Below are 20,310 nucleotides of genomic sequence, written 5' to 3'. Positions count from 1 at the left end.
TCATGATTAAGAATATGTGATATGTGATTTTTTTTATTGTGATTTATTATATGGATGTCATCATTTGTACAGTGGGTTTATCCACATTCAGAAATGACAATTGATTTGTAATTATTTGTGATTTAACCCCTTCCCACCGCGGCCAATTTCTGTTTTTTTATTTTTCATTCTTTCTTCCACTTCTTCCAAGAGCCATAACTTTTTGATTTTTCTGTCCTCATGGACGTATGAAGGCTTGTTTTCTTGGGTGACGAGTTGAACTTTTCAATGACATCATTCATTTTACCATGTACAATCCAAGTGTAATGAAATTGCTAAAAAAAAATCCCCCAATTTTGATATTGTTTTTTGGGAATTGTTTTTACGCCTTACATTGTGTGGTAAAAATGACATTAGAATATGACCTCATCAGTATTTTTACATTGATACCAAGCTTGTCCAGTTTCTTTTATTATTTTAGCAGTGGAAAAAAAAATCAGAAATTTACAAAAAAATATATTTTTTTGATTGTGTCATCAATTTCATTTTTTGGTTGATGGAGCTGAGTGAGGGCTTATTTTCTGCGGTGTGATCCGTTTTTTGTACTGATTCCATTCTTGGATAGATCTGAGATTTTGATTGCTACTTATTGCATTTTTTGCAGCATTGTGGCAACCCCCCAAAAATTGCAATTTTTGGCGTTTTGACTTCAGCATTTCTGGATACAGTAAAAATCACAGTTTCCTTTGAAGCCCGGTCAATAGGGCTCCTAGATGGCAGGCACAAATAGAATGATGCGCCCCCGTGCTGTGGGCTGTTAATGCGGCTGTCGCAATTTGACAGTGGCATTTAACAGTTGAGGGCAGAAATCGGCTCCTCCCATGGCTGTTAGAGGCATATCCTGGCTGTGACATGCAGCCATTATCTGCCAGGGATGGGGCGGGCTCAGCCTGTGCGCCTTCTCCATAGACCTGCTCCCGATTCGGGCCATACATGTATGGTGGGTATCGGGAAGCGGGTAGTGACTTGCCCATAGCACCCAATCAGGTGACAGCTGAAATCTTGTTGCAATGAGTGACAACGTCCCTGTAATTCTGTACCATTAAAATTAGTGAGTTCAAAATGGCCGCCTTCTTTTTTGTTTAGGTGAAAAAGCAGCGACTTGGCTCACGGAATAGTAAAGCGTCGGTTTATGTGACTTCCAGAATATATTAGCGATAAGCTTTTGAAAGGAAAACCCTATATAAATTACTTAAATGAATTGATTTTATTATTTTATACACAAGACTTCAGATCGTGGAGTTTCACTTGGGAATGACGGGTGCTGTATAAAATTATAGAAAGACTAAATGATTTGTAATTTAGGTTGATTTGTGAATAAACCTGAAGAATTTGCACCTTTCATGACTGGTCGTCTAATCATTTCTGTACGTCCCTGTAATGTCCTCAATGTTGTGGGCTGTGATTAAAGCGGTTATCTATGTTTTGGTGAATTTCATATTTGTTTGACCTTCCAAACCGCCGGCCACATGATTGTAACGTGAATGCTCATAAGATAAGATGCAGATTTTATTTTACTATTTTTTTTTATTCTTATTGTTCCAAAAAAAAACCTTTCATTTTCCGTGTCTATTTTTTCCTCCATTTCTTCAAACAGCCATAAATTTTTTATTTTTCCCTCAATATGGTCATATGAGGGTTTGTTTTTTTTGCAGGACAAGTTGTACTTTTGAATGACACCATTTTGTCATGTGATCCACTGGAAAGCAGGAAAAAAAAACTCCAAGAGCGTTGAAATTGCAAAAAAAAAGTACAATTTAACAATTGTTTTTGTGGGTTTTTTATTTAACATATTCACTATACGGTAAAACTGACCTGGCAATATAATTCTCCAGGTCAGTAAGAGTATGTAGATACCAAACATGCACAGTTTTTTTTTTTTTTTTTAAATAATTTGTAAAAAATAATTTTGCTTTTGTCACCATAACCCGTAACGTTTTAAATTTTTGGGATATGGGACTGTGTGACGACTTACAGTATTTTTTTGCGCCTGGGCTGACATTTTTACTGATATCATTTTGGGGTAGATATGATGTTTTTATCGCCTCTTAATGCATTTTATTGCAATGTTGCGGAGGCCAAAGAAAAGTAATTCTGGATTTTTGATTTTTTTTCTCGTTATATTTACCAATCGGATTAATTTATTTTATATTTTGATAGACGTGTGTATTTTTTTTATTGTTTTATTTTTAATGGGTCAAAAGGGGGTGAACTTTGGTATTTTTTTTATTTTTTCCATATTTTAAAACTTTTTTTTCTCACTTTTTACTTTATTTGTTACTTCCTTGGAGGACTTGAAGCTGTGATCATCTGTTCCCTTGTACTATACACAGCAGTGATAGCTAAAATCACGATCTCCTATGAAGGCCAGTTAAACATTGGCTTTCACAGTAATATCGTAACGATCACGTCATGGACAAGTCCCCTTGCCTGGCACAGGTTAAATGCGGCTGTAAGATATTGACAGCGGCATGTAAGAGGTTAACAGCCACGGGTGGAGCCAAACTCCACCCACAGCTGTTAGAGGCACATGATGGCTGAATAAATCAGCCATCATCTGCCAGGAAAGATGCGGCCTCGGCTTGCGAGCCCGCATTAAAGGCAGGGACACGATATATGACATGGAATTATGGAGGTCACAAGATGGAAAGACTTGTTACTGATATGCAAATGATGAAAACATGGAAGCAAAATTTTCAAATCATCTTGATTGAAATCCCCGCACTTACAGCATCGGCTGCTATCAGTGAGTTATTAATGGTCATCTGAGGAAAGTTCTGCTGGCTGTGCTGAATGCACTTGGGCATCAATCATCAAGATCCCCTGCTGGCAGCTCCCTTGCAGAAGAGCTGTAGGCCATGGTTGCACGTTTAGGCCATGTAGGCTGACCAGAATAGCACGACCAACATGTGCCCTGGTTTGAAAATTTTGTTTGCATTTTTCCATCCTTTGAATATCATTACCATGTCTATCAATCACTGGATTTCCACAAATCCACGAATTTTCCTTCTTGGTGTTGCATTTTCAATTTAAAGGAGTTAGTTTTTGCAAGATAAAGTGTTTTTCTTCCAATAGGAAAAATATTTGCATAGCATTTACAAAAAGAAGGACTGCTCCCAGCTATATCAGCCCCCCCCCTAGCTATTCCAAGCTGGTGAACGAACGATATGTAACCTTATCGGATGACTTCATGGACACTCTTAAAAGTTTCCCCTAAGGGGGCTCAGCTATAGCTGTGTTATATTATTTAAGCTTGTTTGGGGACATTTTTTTTTTACTCGCACTGTTGAGCTCACTCATAGACACTTAAGTGCAATTGTTATGTCAAATATTATGACTACTAATAAAAATAATTCGTTTGCTACAACTGTGGTCATGTTCACTTTTTATCCACATCATGGACTATACTAGTTATGTTTTACATAGATCAGTTGAAGGGTTGGACTAATTTAGCCAATATATCCTTAGGGCCCTTTCACACTGAGCTTTGTCTGACGTTTGTTGGTCCCGTTGGGGCTTACGTCTGAACTCTTCACAAAACGAGATTCGGGCGTATGCGCCATTGACTATATTGGTGCTGTCGGAGTCAACGTGTGCTCTGTCATGCATCATTTTCGGGTATTTACACACCTACTGGAGGAGGGCATTTGGACGTAGTCTACTACGATTGAGTGTCCACCTCCAGTAGGTGTATACACCCGAAATTGGTGCATGACAGAGCATGAGGCAAATCCATAGGCACCGTTATAGTCAATGACACATACCCCCAAATCCCGTTTTGGGGGGGTTTGGACATAAGCCCCGACGGGAGCAACTGAATGTGGCAAAGAATGTAATGTGAATTTTTTTTTCATTGCACATGAAATTGTATTTGTGGTATTTTTACTATTGTTCTCTTCCTTTTTGCCTTTGGTCCAAATTACATCTATCTGTGTTTTATTCCCAGATCGTGGGTCTTGATAAGTCATCTGTCCACCTTTGCCGCTGTAGATGTCTCCAGGTTTCTGGGGAGAATTCCCACTAGATTTTGCAGGGATTTTTCATTGCTGTTCAGACACAGGGTCACTGGTGAGATTGGGCAGTAAGGCCGGCTGTACACAATAGATGGCCATCGGTGGGAAGATCTTCGGCTGACAGCCATCTCCTCCCCCTTTCTCATACACAGAAGCGCTCTTATGGCTGAGAGTTCCTGTGTTCTCTCTGAGAAAGTCGTTGAGGGCATGCTGAGAGTTGTAGTTTTAGGCTACAGCCCCACTATCAGTATTTGGTCAGTATCTTTTCAGTATTTTTCCTCAGTATTTGTAGCCAAAACCAGGAGTGGGTGATAAATACAGAATTGGTGACTTGTTTCTATTATACCTTTTCTCTGATTGTTCCTCACCTGGTTTGGCTTACAAATACTGAGGTAAAATACTGACCGAATACTGACCAAATACTGAGGTAAAATACTTACAGAAACTCACTTTAGTCACAGGCTAAAGATCCCTGCCCTCAAGGAGTATCCTGATTTCAGCAAATAAATGTCAACCGACTCTAATATAAACTCATTTCCTAGATGAAAAACAATTCTAAGTCACGTCATTGTGGAAATCACTTTATTAAAATAAATTACACATTTCTGAAACGGTTTCATCAACTTTTCCACACTCCACCACAAGATGGCGTCTGGAAATACGATTTGTTAATGAAGCGGCCATCTTTATCCACCTTGGATCCTCCTCATTCGCGGGGTGGAGCAACGTGGCGGGAACTATTTCAGCGGAGGCCGGAAAACTAGAAGGAAGTGTCAGAGAAGATTCCACATCGATGGCTCCTCGTGTGTGTTACGTGCTGCTCCTGTCTGTGCTGCTGGCGGCGGCCGTGTCTCCGGGCCGGGGTGAGAAGTAACAGCCGTTATATCTATTCCTGCAGGGACTGACTGGCGGTATAAGTGGGGGCACTTCCGGTCTGGGGTCTCTTCACCTGACACCCGGTCACTGCTGCCCTGTGATAGAGGCCGTGCACTAATATGGCGGCTGTAGTGCAGACTGTTAATTAAAACTTCCTTATGGCCATTGTAAATAATATATTCTCTTCTTTCTGAGGGCAGGGGATTACCTCCCCCCCCCAGTTATTCTTTTTGATCAGTGTGGTCCCAGTTATCGGACCCCCACCAGTATAACGTTCATAATAAATCATTAACTTCTCTGTCTAACATTTCCCCTCAGAGGGACTTTCCACCTTTGCTGTACTTTTAATATAAAAAAAAACCCACCTCATCACAAGGGACTTCTTCAGGTTTTTTTTTTTTTTTGTGACTCAACAGGGCTTAATTTTTATGTCTTTTTTGTGCTTATATTGGCTGGAAACGTAAAATATATTCTATATGTTCCTAGTTTTCATATTATTTTTTTTTTTTTCCACTACTGCAAAGGACCCTCGAAAACAACTTCAGATTGGTTTTCCTTTTTTTTTTTTTTGGAGGAAATAACTTTTATATATTGGTCATTTTTTCTCAATAGGGACTGGGCAAGAAGCAACGATATAAACTGGCAGGGTCTTTTTTTAGTTTTGTTTTATATACCTTTTTTTTTTTTTTTTTTTTTTTTTTTTACTTTACACACTGGACAGCCCCTTTTAAAATATATATATATATATATATATATATATATATATATATATATATATATATATATATATATATATATATATATATATATATATATATATATATATATATATATATATATATATATACTTTTTTTGTGGGTTTTTATTTTTTTTTTTTCACATGTAACTATAGGGCTGGTACATTAGCCTCAGCTGCTGGGGAATTTAAGCCTCCTGGCTGGGTATGTGAGATAACCGGTCTAGGATCCAGCAGGTCCTGTTCCTTCATGCACCCAGAGATCACATGTTTACTGGGTCTGAAGAGGAAGAAGCGCTTTCACTGATTCCTAATCTATATACACAAGGTTCAGAGCTGTATACTCAGAGATTGGAAAGGTAAACCGGGTAATAAACCTTGTTTTTCTTCTTTCTTGTCATCCTGGTTATGTGTGACCACATCTTCCCTCCCCCACAGCTTCACCATCTTACTTACACTTAAAGGGGTATTCCCATCTCCAAAATCCTATCCTAATATTTAAGTGTATTAATAATAGCAAATTCCTCCAATTAGAAATGTAGTATAGTTCTTCTCATTAGCTATGTCACTTACCATATGTGCAGGGCATTGCAGTAGCTTAGATATCCATGGCTACAACCACTCCTATAGTGACAGTCAGTTAGCTGTTAATGGTCGTAGCCATGGATATCTAAGCTACTGCAAAGCCCTGCACATGGGGTAAGTGACATAGCGAATCAGAAGAACTATGCTAAATTTCTAATTGGAGGTATGTTATTCTAATAATTAATAATCCTATTACATATTGGGATAGGATCTTGGTAAAGGGAATTCCCCTTTAAGTTTTCACGCATTTATGGTGAGCTTTTGATGCTGCTTCAAAAACGCAGCGTCTTACAGATCCAGCAAAGTGGATGGGATATATAGACATTTCCTGCCCACTCTGCTTCTTTTTTACTCTGCGTTAACTGACCTGCGAGTTTCATATCCGCAACATGTCAGTTTCTCTTGTGGGTACTATGTGCAGATTTTCCCCATAGATTTGCAATTGATAAAGAAAAGCGCATGTAATCCACACATCAAAAGTTTTCTTTGAACCAAATAGCAAGAAGTATCAAAAACAAAGCGGCTTTATTTAACCCCTTTACCTCCAGGCCATTTTCAGTTTTTGCGTTGGGGTTTTTTTGTTTTTTGTTTTTTTTTTTGCTCCCCTTCTTAGAGCCATAACCTCTTTTAATTTTACGGTCACTCTGGCCATGTGAGAGCTTGTTTTTTGCCGGATGAGTTGTACTTTTGAAGACACCTTTTGGTTTTACTGTATCTTGTACTGGACAACAGGAAAAAAATTGCAAGTGTGGAGAAATTGTAAAAAAAAAGTGCAATTCCACAGGTTTGTTTTTTCTACCATGTTCACTAAATGCTTAAACTGACCTGCCATTATTATTCTCCAGGTCATTACGAGTTGGTAGACTCCAAACATGAACAGGTTCATTATTATTTGGTGAAAACCAAAATCAGTTTGTTTATATATATTTTTTTTTTTTTTTAACAAACTGATTTTGGTTTTCACCAAATAATAATGAACCTGTTCATGTTTGGAGTCTACCAACTCGTAATGACCTGGAGAATAATAATGGCAGGTCAGTTTAAGCATTTAGTGAACGGGGTAGAAAAAACAAACCTGTGGAATTGCACTTTTTTTTTTTTTTTTTTTTTACAAAGTCGCTATTTTCCGAGACCTGTAGAGTCTCCCTTTTTTTTTGGGATCTGGGGCCGGGTGAAAGCTTATCTTTTGCATGCTGAGTTGATGTTTTTATTGATAGAATTTTAGGATAGATACGATGTTTTGTTCGCCCGTTATTGCATTTTATTGCACTGTTGCGGTGACCAAAAAACGTAATTCTGGCTTCTTCTTTTTTTCCCAATACGCCATTTACCGATCGGATTCTTTTTTTTTATATATTGATAGATCAGGCGATTCTGAATGTGGTGATACCAAATGTGTAAATGGTATAGAATTATTATTTATTATCTGATCGCCTTTGTGTAGCAGAAATGCTCACTTGCTATGAGCACCGACTGCTGGTGGGGCTCATAGCCTCCTGGCAATGACAACCTCAGGGGTCTCCTGCAGACCCCAGGTTGTCATGCCAATCCATCAGCGACCCGTGGTCATCCACGGGTGGATCGCGATTCCTCCTGCGGCTGTTAGGGACGCGTGTCAGCTGTACAGATCAGCCGTCATGTTCCCGGACAGGTGCGGGCTTATCACCTGAGCCCGCACCAAAGGGAGAGACCCGACATGTGCTGTACATGTACGGCACATGACGGAAGGGGGTTAAAGTATGACAGACCAATGTAAGACAAAAACCGCAGCATCAAAAGCGTAAAAAAATCTAATTTACATAAGAGAAGATATGGTGCAACTCACAAACTCACCAAATGTGCATCTTCTGAACGTAGCCTTAGCCAATCGGTTTTTTTTTTTTGTTTTTTTTTGCAAATAAGAAACTACGTTTTACAGTACCAGCAAAATCTGAGATTTCGGAAACCTCATGCACACACTTGTTCATTATTTTTTTTTTTTTTTCTGTCTGAATTTGAGAACAGCAACGCTCTTGAAATCTGCAGCCTGTCAATTCTTTCAGTGTTATCAGCTTTTTTTTTTTTTTTTTTTTTTTTTTCACACCTATAGAAAGCCATGAGAAAATTGCTGCAAACAGGTTTTGCTGTGTTTTCGGTGAATAAAACTAACTTTATTTAAACATGTACAGTAGACACACATAATCTGCACCCCAAAAAATACTGCGAAAATGCACAAAAAGCCATGAAAACGCAGCGTATTTAACTTTCAAGAAAACAGATTTTGACTGCAGGAAAAAAAAAAAACTCGCTGGGTGTGAACATAGCCTTAGAGCATACATGACTAACTCTGGCTCGCAGGGTGGTTTTATTTGGCCCTCGACACCAGAACCACCACCCCACCCGCCCTCCCTATGCGGGGCCCGTTACTCTGTATACTGGTTGGCCCATGACTTTGTCTAAGTTTTTCATTTTGGCCCTCTGTGTTTTTGAGTTTGACATCCATGCCTTAGAGCATCAGTTTGTTGACCGCCTGGACATTTATAGTTTATGGGGGGGGGGTCCAGAAGTAGATAAATTGGGATTTTCTACAGTCCTAAAAAAAAAAAAAGCTCCACTTTAAGGGGGGAAAAAGAGTGGGGGGTGGGGGGGGTGCATGCCTTATGCTGTATAAATAAGCCCCTACACACTATAAAGTGGAAAAGAACGCCAGACTTCGGGGAAGGAAAGTAAATCAGAGGACGAATGACATGTCTGCAAACATCCAGAGGAAAGTGCTTTATGGTGCATTTACAACCCTAGGTAAGCGGCCAAAGAGCGTTTATAGGAACTTCCACTCCCGTCTATCCGCAGGTGTTTATCCCAGTGTGAAAATAAGTTATCAGCAGCTCATCACCCGATGTAAATAGGGGACGTGCAGCCGACAACATGATACGGTGTATGGGCAGAACGATCAGCAGTCGTAGTGGCATCATCATTGCTCCTCAGTCTGTATAAATATGCTGATTTAGGCCGTCAGTTCACCTCTGAATGTCTATGGACGATATACAAGCTGATTAGTGGGGATTATTGTCCTGTTTACACTTACTGACCATCAATAATGGGGACAGAATGACCTAGCTGTTGTACAATGCAATCGTTATGTTCCCATACAGCATCATGTCTTCGGCAGTTCGTTCTCTGTGTACCATGGGACGGGGAAATGTGCTGCCTATAGTATGTATGACGAGAACGAACGAGAGTTCCTATGAGCGCTTGTTTGTTATCTACTGATGTTAATTCACCGTTGTTCAACTTCTTCTTTTTCTAACGTGGGGAAGTGAAAAAGTACAATAGCTGCTTTTATTATTTGGAGGCCACACGTAGAACACACTATGGCCCTGGATATATTAATATAAAAAAAAGCAGAACTATATCCCTGGATGTCGATCTAGTTGTCCATAGTCTTCTCTTTTTTTTTTTTTTTTTTTTTTTTTTTTAAACTCGTTTAGATGATGCTTGGCCAAGTGCGCCCCATAAATTCATTGTAATTTGCACCACAAGTGTGGAGTATAATACGATGGTAATGTACTCTGGTCCTTGCCTGGCGTACATTTCCTGCGGTGGCGCAAAACAGTTAAAAGCTGCGCCAAATTTAAGAGGGACGTGCCTCTTGATGAGAGGTGCGCTATGCTGATATGTGCCAAATTCATTAATACTGGTATACAAAACTCCGTTTGTAATGAATCGGGGCCATGGCTATTTACTTTTTCATCTTTTTTTCTTTTCCCTTTGATGTGGAAACCTGAATGGAACGTTTAGAAGAAACTCAAAAGGTTTCACACGTTTGCCTGTTTTCATCAAATCAGAGTCGATCGGAGACAAGAGCACACAACCAGTGTCTGTCTGTGTACAAGGCTTGTCTGCTCTCAGATTTCCAGTTACAAATCTTTATTACAGCCATATATTCCCCTTTTCATATTTAACGTTGCAGATATTTTAATTGGGAATAACAACGTAAATTATGGAAACTGATGCAGATGTCCTTGAACTAAACTAGCTTTGTCCAATTAACTATACTTTAAAAAAAAAAAACAAAGGCAAGCTTAACAGAAAGACACCTCTATATAAGATTCAACACCCTGTTATTGATTTTATGAATAACCCTTATAAAGCTAATATTAAAATACAAAATGATCAAAGATATGAATTGTATAAATATTTAGCTTAACACATTAGTATGTCCAAAAAATATATATTAAATATAGAAGTTACAGAAAAAACAAGGCACACGTGTAAAAAAAAAAAAAAAAAAAAAAAAAAAAAAAAAAAATTGGAAGAAATTGTTTAATTAAACAAAAATGAATGAGGGGGAGGGGGGGTGAATGTGTCTGCTCATGAACATGGGGGGGGGGGGGGGTGGCCCAGTATTGAACTGGTTAATGGGGAAAACTGGACCCCAATGTTGTATTGGTAAATGATGGGGCATTGTGCTATATGGAACCTAATGTTGTAGGTGATACAATAGTGTCCTGTCGTGTCTCAATTTATTTTTAGATTTTGTCAATGTGCCTAGTGCTTTAATCGTGATGACGTTAACATCATGGATTTATTGCTGAGCAGCCTGCTATGTATTCATTTGTTGTGTTTTTTTTTTTTTTTTGTTTTTAACAGCTACACCCGTAGAGTCACCTAATGAAGAAACCCTGGAGGGAGAATGGATGGTAGAGGTGGAGCCGGCAGAAACTCAAGAAAACCTGGTAGAATCGAAGGCTAGCGAGGAGAATCTCCTGACTGGGCCACAAAATGACACCCAAACCAAGAGCCAGCCGGAGGCAGAGAATGTCCAAACAGAATGGACAAATGTGAACGGCACACAAGAAGATGATTATGATGAAAAATCTCAGGAGGATCAACAATATGAAGTAGAGGAACCCTGGTGGGAGGAAGAGGATGACTGGATGGAGGCAGATCCTGTAGCAAAGAAGCCCGAGGAGGATGGAAATTACAAAGCAGAGAAGTTCTGGTGGGAGGCTGAGCCCAAAGCCGAGATGCCACAGTGGGACGAGAAAACCGATGATGTGAAGCCCTGGTGGCTTGAAGATGGTGAAGCGAATAAGCTCAAGGAGGAGTGGGAAAGGCCTGATATGAAGGCAGAAGATGTAAAGTTCAAACCAGAGAAGGTCCAGTGGTGGGCATGGCCTGTAACAATGAAGCCGTTGTGGGGGGCAGAGACCAAAGCTGAAAGTTCCCGGTGGGAGGCAGATCAAAAAGACAAGGAGCCCTGGTGGGAGGTGGATACAGATGTGAAGATTCCCCAGGACAGCGAATGGTTCCCAACAAAGAAGCAAGATGAGGATAAAGTAAGACTAGATGACTCCGATGATTATGAAGCATTCGATGTTTACATAGATAATCGTGTGGATACCGGTGATGTCCTTAAAGAAATTACAGTCCAAAAAGAAGTCTTTCCACCTGAAATGAAAGAGGGCACCGTTTTCGACGAGCAGTCAGGAAGCGTCTATTTCTGGGCCTTCCTAGTTACCTTGGCAATCTTAGTTGCTATGCTGTACATGGTTTATCACAAGAAACGCCTATCACAGCAAAAGGTGAACAGCTCAATATGATTTTATTTATTTTTTTATTGATCTGATTGCTGCGGTAAATGGATCTCCGTACTGGTAATAGGCAGGAGACAGGCTGTTTGGTGTTGAAAACCTTGTTAATTCTGAATTATTAGCAGGGGATATTCCCTTGCATTACACTGAGCAGATGATATTACTAAAACGATAGTCTCTTACTCTGGGTGAACCAGACTGCTCCGTACATGACATTAATTTCGTTGTTAATGCTTCATTTAGAAGCGTGCACAATTTCTGCATTTTTCACCCACTCTGGGTTTTGACTTACAAATACTAATGCAAAATACTGAACGTGTGAACTTGGCTTAATACTGTTATCCATGGCACCATGTTCTGCCTGTGCCTTACCTGCTGAGCCCCCTTACCTGCGGAGCCCCTCTCTGTATGCTTGACATGTCAGGTATTACTCTATTTTTTTTTTTGTAATGATCACTGGTAAAATTTAGTGCTGACATGTTTTAACGTGTAACTTCTTGTTTCCTTCCGTTCTCAGAGATTTATTTTTGCACTGGAAGGAGGACTATTTGGAGACAATAAACGTCCAAGTTCAGGAGAGTACCAGAAATTGGAGAATAAGGTGAGCGGCGTGGATGTGGGGTGCGACATGTAATTCTTATAGGGAGGTTTCATATAAAATTGCTTTAGTACCAATCAGTCATCATAATCCTGTAAGGTGACACAGCGTAGGCTGGGAGGGCAATACAATAAGCATCATATTCACTGTCCATCACCGGAGTATAACGGGTAGCCATATACTCGATCAACACGAATATGATTATTCCCAATTCATAAAGCAAAATGGGATGAAGGATGTGATATTGGAGACTAGGAGGGGAATTCAAAGATCTGAAAAGACAGAGGAAGGAGAGTCCTGTCCATGATAGAAGTCTCTCAAAGTCATCAATTTTGGCAATATTGGACAGCTATGGAATTAGAATTGGACTAAATCCAAGTAAAGCGGATTTGTCAATGATGCAAGGAGCACGTGACTTTGAATCTCAGCATAAATGAGACCTACTTTATCATAAGTGATAACACGAACACATCAAGAATAGAAAGCAAAACATTAGATCTCTGAATCGCCAGCTAACCACGACACCCAAATTATCAAGCAGATGAATCGGAAACTGTGGTAAGATTGGAGAGTGCACCTCAGATTCTGTTGAATTTCTCTGGGCATTTTATGGTTCATGTATAAGATCTTATAGTGGGGTACCATATTAATCCCTTCCTTACATTGGACGTACCTTCTGCAGAAAATGATCACCGTTCCTGACAGCAGGCAATCTTCCCTTATCGGCCAGGAGAGGTCCACCACCCCCTTGCAACGGCAATCACTGCTTTTGGCCTTACATTGGTGGTCAATTACTATGGCATCTTCTCCACTAAATCCTTCCATCTGCTGGATCAGGGATACCACATCTTCATGGGTAACGTCTACACCAGCATCCCACTCTAGTTACACTCTGCTAGAGTTACTGCAGCATGTGGCACCGTGCACAAAAAACCAGAGAAGCCTCCCTGGGTCGCGAATTGAGCAAATGCTCAGAGGCTGAGAGCAAAGCCCAATGTAGCGAAAACTTGCTGATTGTCGAGAGGGATGTCCTTATTTTGACCACAATTCATGGAAATGGCAGCACCTCCAATGCTGTACGAGGTCCCCAAAACAGTGTCCTGGGGTACAATACAACATGGGGGGTGGAGTTGAGCTCTCTGATAAAGTCCTCCAACCTCACAGTGCCATGCAGAAAACAAGTGTGGCATAAAAGCTGGCTGAACACAGATGGCACTGTATAATGCCTACGTGCCATCATGATGTGCTGGCCAGACCGGCACATTCCTTCAGTTTCAGGATGTAGTAATTAAGGTCCTAATACTGAGAAATCCGGAAGGGAACTTGCCCAATAACTCAAACTGCAAGAAGGTCACCAAAAAAGGTTCAAAGTTTGTTACGAAAGTGGAATAAGAAAGGACACAACATGGCAATGTAAACATGTGCCCGAAAAACCTGGCCTGTGCATAAGACTGTTTCAGGTTGTGTGCCCACGATGCGTTTTTTAAGTGTGTCCGCAGCGGCAATTCCGCCGTGGAAACGCTTAAATGCTTGGTAGAAGGTCTGCAATGTTCCCCAATGATAATCCGCCGGTTGCATGGATTTATAGTGTGACCAAGTTGTCAAGCACTTTCCAAGTGATGCTAAAATCACTTGGAAAAGCGCTTGACAGCCCGCATGCGGAAATGCAAGTGAAGAACGCTTCACATCTGCATGTCCCTGGCAGGAAAAACGCATGTACAATCGGCATGTGTTTTTTCTGCCAGGGAGATGCAGAAACGCTCAGGAAAAAGTCCATTTCTGCATCGTGGGCACATAGCTTCAAGGTGTCTGACACATTCATGGACTACTAAATTTCTGATTTACTTTTATTGCACCACTTTAACATACCCCAATGTACTCTGCACAACGTAAATATACTACCACTTAATTCAAATACAAGAAGAACACTGAAAAAACTATATCTTAATACACCCCTAGATCAATTCCAGGGGTCACTTAGGATGGGGTTGTTACTGCTGTTTCGGCACCTTTTTTTAAGGGCTCTGCGAATTCAACATGGCGCCCATAAACTATTCCAGCAAAGTTTGCGCTCCAAAACATAGCTCCTTCCTTTTGGAGGTCGGCCATGTACCCAGACAATACCTATGGGGTATTCATGGACTCGGGAGAAAATTGATCTCCTAATTTGTTGTGCAGTTTCTTCTGTTATCCTTATGAAAATGAAAAATGTATTAATGTAGCAAATTTTTGTTGGAAAGAACGCCATTTTTCATCTTCACAGTCCAATGTTAAAAATTCTGTCAGTCACATGTGGATTCAAGACGCTTGAGGGGTGTAGTTTCCACAGTGGGGTCACTTGTAAGGGATTTCTGCTGTTTTGGCACCCAGGGGGCCCTGCAAATATAACATGGCACTCTGTTCCAGCCAGAATTGCTCTCCAAAATCCAAATACCGCTCGTTCCTTTCCAAGCCCTCCCGTGTACCCAAACAGTAGTGTCCGATCAAATATAGGTATTTGTGGGCTCTGAAGACCACTCAACAAATTGTGCAGTCAATTTATTTATTTTTTTTCCTATTGTCTTTTTGAAAATAAAATTTCGGGACCAAGCTAACATGTTTGTGGGAAAAGCTTAATTTTTTTTTCCCTTTTTAATTCCTGTGACACCCCAATTAATAAACTTCTTGTCTGCGGTTGTGAATACATAGAGGTGCGTTGTTTTTTTTTTTTGTTTGCTTTTAAGTGGGGTCACTTTTTGGCTTTTTCTGACATTATAGGATCCTCATTTATTTCAATTGTGAAGTGGTCCAAAGGAAAAAAGAATATATATTTTGTTGAGAAATTGCCGCTAAACTTTAACTTTTCAACATATTTAAAAAAAAAAAAAAACTTATTATACCAAGAAAGTATACGCATGAGACTTTCTACATGAATCATAATGATATTTTCAATTGTTTTTCAGATTTGATCCATCTGCTGCCCTCGGTACAATGTCAGCCAGTATGTTGCCACCCTATATTGTCTCGGCTTCTACTCAACACTCCACCTATGTACACCATCAGTCTCGGGAACCGATATGACCATATACAATCTTAAACGGGCTGACAGACGTACTGAATGAAGGCTTGGATTTCACTGGTGATTGTGATCTGAGGGGGGAAAAAAAATTGCACTTAGAGAAAAAAAATTAGAAATATTCTGTATACATGATTTATCTTGTGATCTAATGCTGACAAGTTGCTCTTTCTTTGTTTTTACATACTTTTACACTGTTTTCGCACATTTAGTTTGCAGAAGACATTACTGCATGGGGCATTGTAAGGTGCAGTAGAGACCGGTTCATCTTATATGGCCGTCCTGTTAAAAGTTAGCACCAAGGTTGTCGGACCTTTGGACTCCAGCTGAGGTGGGTGTCTTGTAAAAGGGGTATCCCTGACATCCGCTAGGTCAAGATGGTGAGTTATTGCTTGGTTTTGAAAAAAATCCCTGTTTTATCTGCTGCAGATCTAGCACTTCTCTGAATGCTGAGCTCTGTATAACGCCGCCCACATCACTGATTGGCAGTTTTCTACCTATGCACAGTGTACATGGCTGCCAATCGGTGTTTAGGGTGGGGATATACTGAGGTCATGAATATGGAGGACTACATGGCAGCCTATTCCCTAGTCTAGTGATAAAACTGATTTTATCAAAATTACAGCAAGTAGCCTAGTAAGTGACACCTTGCTGGAATTGAGGTCTCTGTCCCTACACTGTGCTGCTCTGAAATTGGTGACACATTCCCCTTAAGTGTAAATGGCTAGGTTCACACAGTTTTTTTTGCGGGGAATTTTGAAGCTGATCTGCACCAAAAATGCTTTCAATAGTCTTCCTATTTTTTTTATTTTTGTTTTTATGGAAAATCTATTTTGCTTTACATACAGTGAGATTTTTTTTTTTTTGTATTTTTCTGATTTTGAGATTTTGAAAATCTTGCCATGGAAAAAAACCATAAGTGGTGTCCTTTCTATAAGGCCGATTACTCTGCTCCAAACTTGACACCATCAAGTCAAAAGGCTGTGAGGGGAATGCTGCAAAGACCACTTCAGGAAAAGTCCTCTTGAAAAACTCAGATTTTTCCACCTATAAAAAAACAAAACCAACAAAAGCCCTGTGAATATATATACCCTACCTGTTCATTGTCATAAAATGGCAATTTGCACTTAAAATAGATTATTTTGCATTTTAACAGCTGGGTTTAGTGCCGCTCACAGACTTATAGGAGTATAAAATACTCAGAAAAAAGCCAATATAATCCCTTTTGTGGTATGGGAGCAGTTCTTACTGTAGTTTGATGCGGTCGCTTAGACTATCCAGAGCAGGAGACCCATCTCTTCTAGGAGGCCAGTATGTTCTAATAGAGCATAAAAAATGGATTCTTGATCCAAGTCCTAATGAGGACCTGTCATTTCACATTAAAATGTATTTTTTTTTTTTTTTTAATCTGGTGTAAATGCCGCTGTTCTGAATCCAGCGTTGGTTCTTTTTATTCCTGAGATATGGCCCCCTATTACTTGAATATAATCTAGCTTTGTTAGCCAAGTGGGCATGGTCCTCAGCTCTTCTAGGGAGAAAAAAAAACAAACCATAACCCACAGAACAGCCCCCTTGGCTAACAAGCCTAGATTTATATACAGGGAAGAGAAGGTCGTATTTCAAGAAGTGGGAGTAAAAAGGAACAAACTAAAACAGCGGCATTTACACCAAATAAAAAAAAAAATCTGTATTTATGGCAGTGACGGGTCCTATTTCAAGGGGTTTTCCCACTTCATAAAGTGAGAGCATATTAGGATATGCTATCCCTTAATGATCGGTGGTGACCCCCAAAAATCCTGATTGAGGAGACTGTGCTAATGTATAAGTGCTTCACTGCCCCATCCACCCGCTGTGCAGGGACATGAGGATGGCCATTCATGTGAGTGCGTCTGCCTCCATTTCTCCTTTACAAAGGATAATGGCACCACTTCCTCAGTATGATACCCCAGGCTGACAGCAGCCGCTTATTTGCTGTGGCAAAAAAAAATCTTAGCCACCTTCCCTTTTTACAAAAAAAATGTTGTTAGTGTCAGGCATTTCTTAAAGGGGTATTTCCATCTCCAAGATCCTATCCCAATATGTAGTAGATATAATAATATATTAGCAAATACTTCCAATTAGAAATGTAGTATAGTTTTTCTGCTTCACTGTCTTTCCTCATGTGCAGGCATTGCAGGACCTTGGGTATCCATGGTTATGACCACTGATATAGTGACAGCTAATGGTCGTGACCATGGATTCCCAAGGTCCTGCAATGCCTGCGCATGAGGAAAGAGACCTAGCGAATCAGAAGAACTATACTAAATTTCTAATTGGAAGTAATTGCTATTATTACTACACCTGCTACATATTGAGATAGTATCTTAGAGATGATGATACCCCTTTTTTTTTTTTTTTTTTTTTTTTTTTTTTTTTTTCCAATTAAAGGATTCCTATCCTTCTGTTTTCACAAGAGCTGCATTTTTTTTTCTTCATTTTTTTTAACTTGTGATTTTTGGTGGATTTATTTTTTTTTTTCTATTTTTGTTTTAAAGCTTTTTTTTCTGATTTGACATCTAGGACTATACAGTAGGTGCCTGTAATCTGTGCACCGTCCAGGCGGACATTTTGTGGCCTCTTGCAGACACACAACGCGAGGTAGTTGCCCATAGCAGCCAATCAGATGCTTAGTTTCATTCTCGCCTGTATAAATTTGAAATCTTGTTGCTATGGGTGACGACAACGTCCCTGTATTTCAGGCCCAGTGATATTAATAAGCTACAAAATGGCCGTCTCCTTTACTTAGATGAAAGGGCAGTGAATTGACTCAGGGAATAATAAAGCTCCAGTCCATGTGCCTTCCATAATAAGTTGCAGAATATGTATTTAGCCATTCACTTTTGAAGGGGGGGGGGGGGGGGATCTGTTTTAAATGATTGCACTGCAGTAGGCTTAGAGGAACACGTCTGTTTCCGGAGCACCTTTTCTGAAAATGTTATCTGTTCTTCCTGAAAATGTTTGGGGAAACTATATATTTTTTTTAATATGCTGTTTTGGTAATAGTTTAATGAAAGTTGTTTTTTTTGTTTTTTTTTTTTGTTTTTTTTTTTATTATAAGAACTTTACTTCAGTTGATGGGGTTTCACTCAGGAATAAGGGGTTCTGTATAAACTGCAGGACGATTAAATGATTTGTTTTTGTTGATTTCTAAATAAACCTGAAGAATTTGCACCTTTCATGACTGGTCGACTGTTCATTTTCTGAGTGTAAGGCCACGTTCACACGTTCAGTATTTTACCTCCGTATTTGTTCCACTCCTGGTTTTGCCTTACAAATACTGATGTAAAAAACTGACCGAATACTGAGCATGTGAACATGGCCATACTCTAATCTATAAATTATAGGCTGTAATCCATATGTTCCTGAAGGTTCTATTTCTCTGACCTCCTATACCACAGGCCTCTTGGTGTTTTAATACTGTTAAGCCAAGACTGGGAGTGTAGATTTTATTCCTGGAGTTTTATTTATTTTATTTTTTTGCCTTTTTAATGTCACCCCCCCCTCCCGACCGTTTTCGGAGAAGACTTCCCTCTAGATTTTGCAGGGATTCATGGCCGTTCAGACACAGACGGTTTCAGCTCATCTAATAGAGTTTACTGCTTTTCTGGAAGCTACAGAGCTGTAAGCACCCACTTCTCTGTACTTATTGTGATGCTGAGTCACTTCTCAAGGACTAGCCTTGAGTCAGGGTAGTCAAGGAGTCCAAGGTCAACAGGCAGGAGGGTACGTCCTAAACAGGGAAGAAACAAAGGCATAGTCAGGTCAGAGTGCATCAAGGCAAAAGGGGCCTCCTGGGCCCAAGTAAGTCTTGTGTTCTGCTCTACTCTCACACACCTGTCCTTTACAGGGACAAGAAAAACGGTGAGAGGGTGGTGGGAGCGGCTTTTAACCCCTCGCATTTCCTGTCCCTGTAAAGAATAGGAAGGACGACCTCCATAGTGCCGGTAGGATGGACTTGCTGGAAAGGGGTAATACAAACGGGTAGTCAAAAGGGGCTGCCCAGGAGATGTGGTATGATCAGACCATGTTGATGGGGAAAAAAAAATGTAAAAGTTATGGCAATGTCCACCAACAAAAGAACACCACACCATACCCATAGTGAAGCACGGTGGATGCGGCATTAGGCTTTGGTATTGTTTGGTTCTGGAACTGGGGCTTTAGTCAAGGTGGAAGAAATTGAACCGTTCCAAATATCAGTCAATTTTGCAACAAAACCTTCAGGCCTTGCTAAAAAGCTCAACATGATGAGGAATTTCACCTTTCATTGAACAAACTATCCAAGTTGAAGAGGACCAAAAAAGTGTGTAAACATGTAAACCTTCCAAAAGCAATACACTATAATCTTTATTCTTGAGGCAGTTACCACAACTAAGTCTATCTACTTTACAAATGCTATAAGGTAAATAAACAAAAAAAGCAGCCTCACCGTGTCCTCTTTGTATAGCTCAGTCCGTTTTGCAATGCTGTGGGTCTCCAACCAATAGCTGTGATTTAAGGCTTCACATAAGAAAAATAAATTTGAGTCCCAAGAATAATTAAAATCCTCAATTTATTAGAAAATAATTAAAAGATCATACAGGTTGGGGACACATCTCAACGCGTTTCTGGCAAAAGCCCTTATTCACTGAGATACAGATTCCTTATGATACATGGTATAAAAACAAATAGTGACCAACTGGTGATCAATAAACACATATGTTAGCAATCAATCACACTTGAGAATAATCAGCATAATCACAAGGCTAAATCCAAGAAAGCCAGAGAAAGAGAAAAAAAAAAAAAAAAAAAAAGCCGA

At 39.9% G+C, this 20,310-nt stretch overlaps 1 protein-coding gene across 1 annotated transcript; it reads left to right on the top strand.

Annotated features, from left to right (window-relative positions):
* Window positions 1-4,746: 4,746 nt before the first annotated feature.
* On the top strand, window positions 4,747-18,028 carry LOC141166761 (uncharacterized). Its single transcript, XM_073653743.1, has 4 exons — window positions 4,747-4,915; window positions 10,880-11,814; window positions 12,341-12,424; window positions 15,364-18,028. The coding sequence occupies exons 1-4, from the start codon at window positions 4,846-4,848 to the stop codon at window positions 15,367-15,369; spliced, it is 1,095 nt and encodes a 364-aa protein (XP_073509844.1). The 5' UTR covers window positions 4,747-4,845; the 3' UTR covers window positions 15,370-18,028.
* Window positions 18,029-20,310: the final 2,282 nt, after the last annotated feature.

Source organism: Phyllobates terribilis, unplaced genomic scaffold (assembly GCF_046119375.1).
Source record: "Phyllobates terribilis strain yellow unplaced genomic scaffold, ASM4611937v1 Scaffold_11__3_contigs__length_659146591, whole genome shotgun sequence".
NCBI lineage: Eukaryota > Metazoa > Chordata > Amphibia > Anura > Dendrobatidae > Phyllobates > Phyllobates terribilis.
The sequence above is the reverse complement of the archived record's forward strand: the minus strand, read 5'-3'. Positions and strand labels throughout refer to the sequence as shown.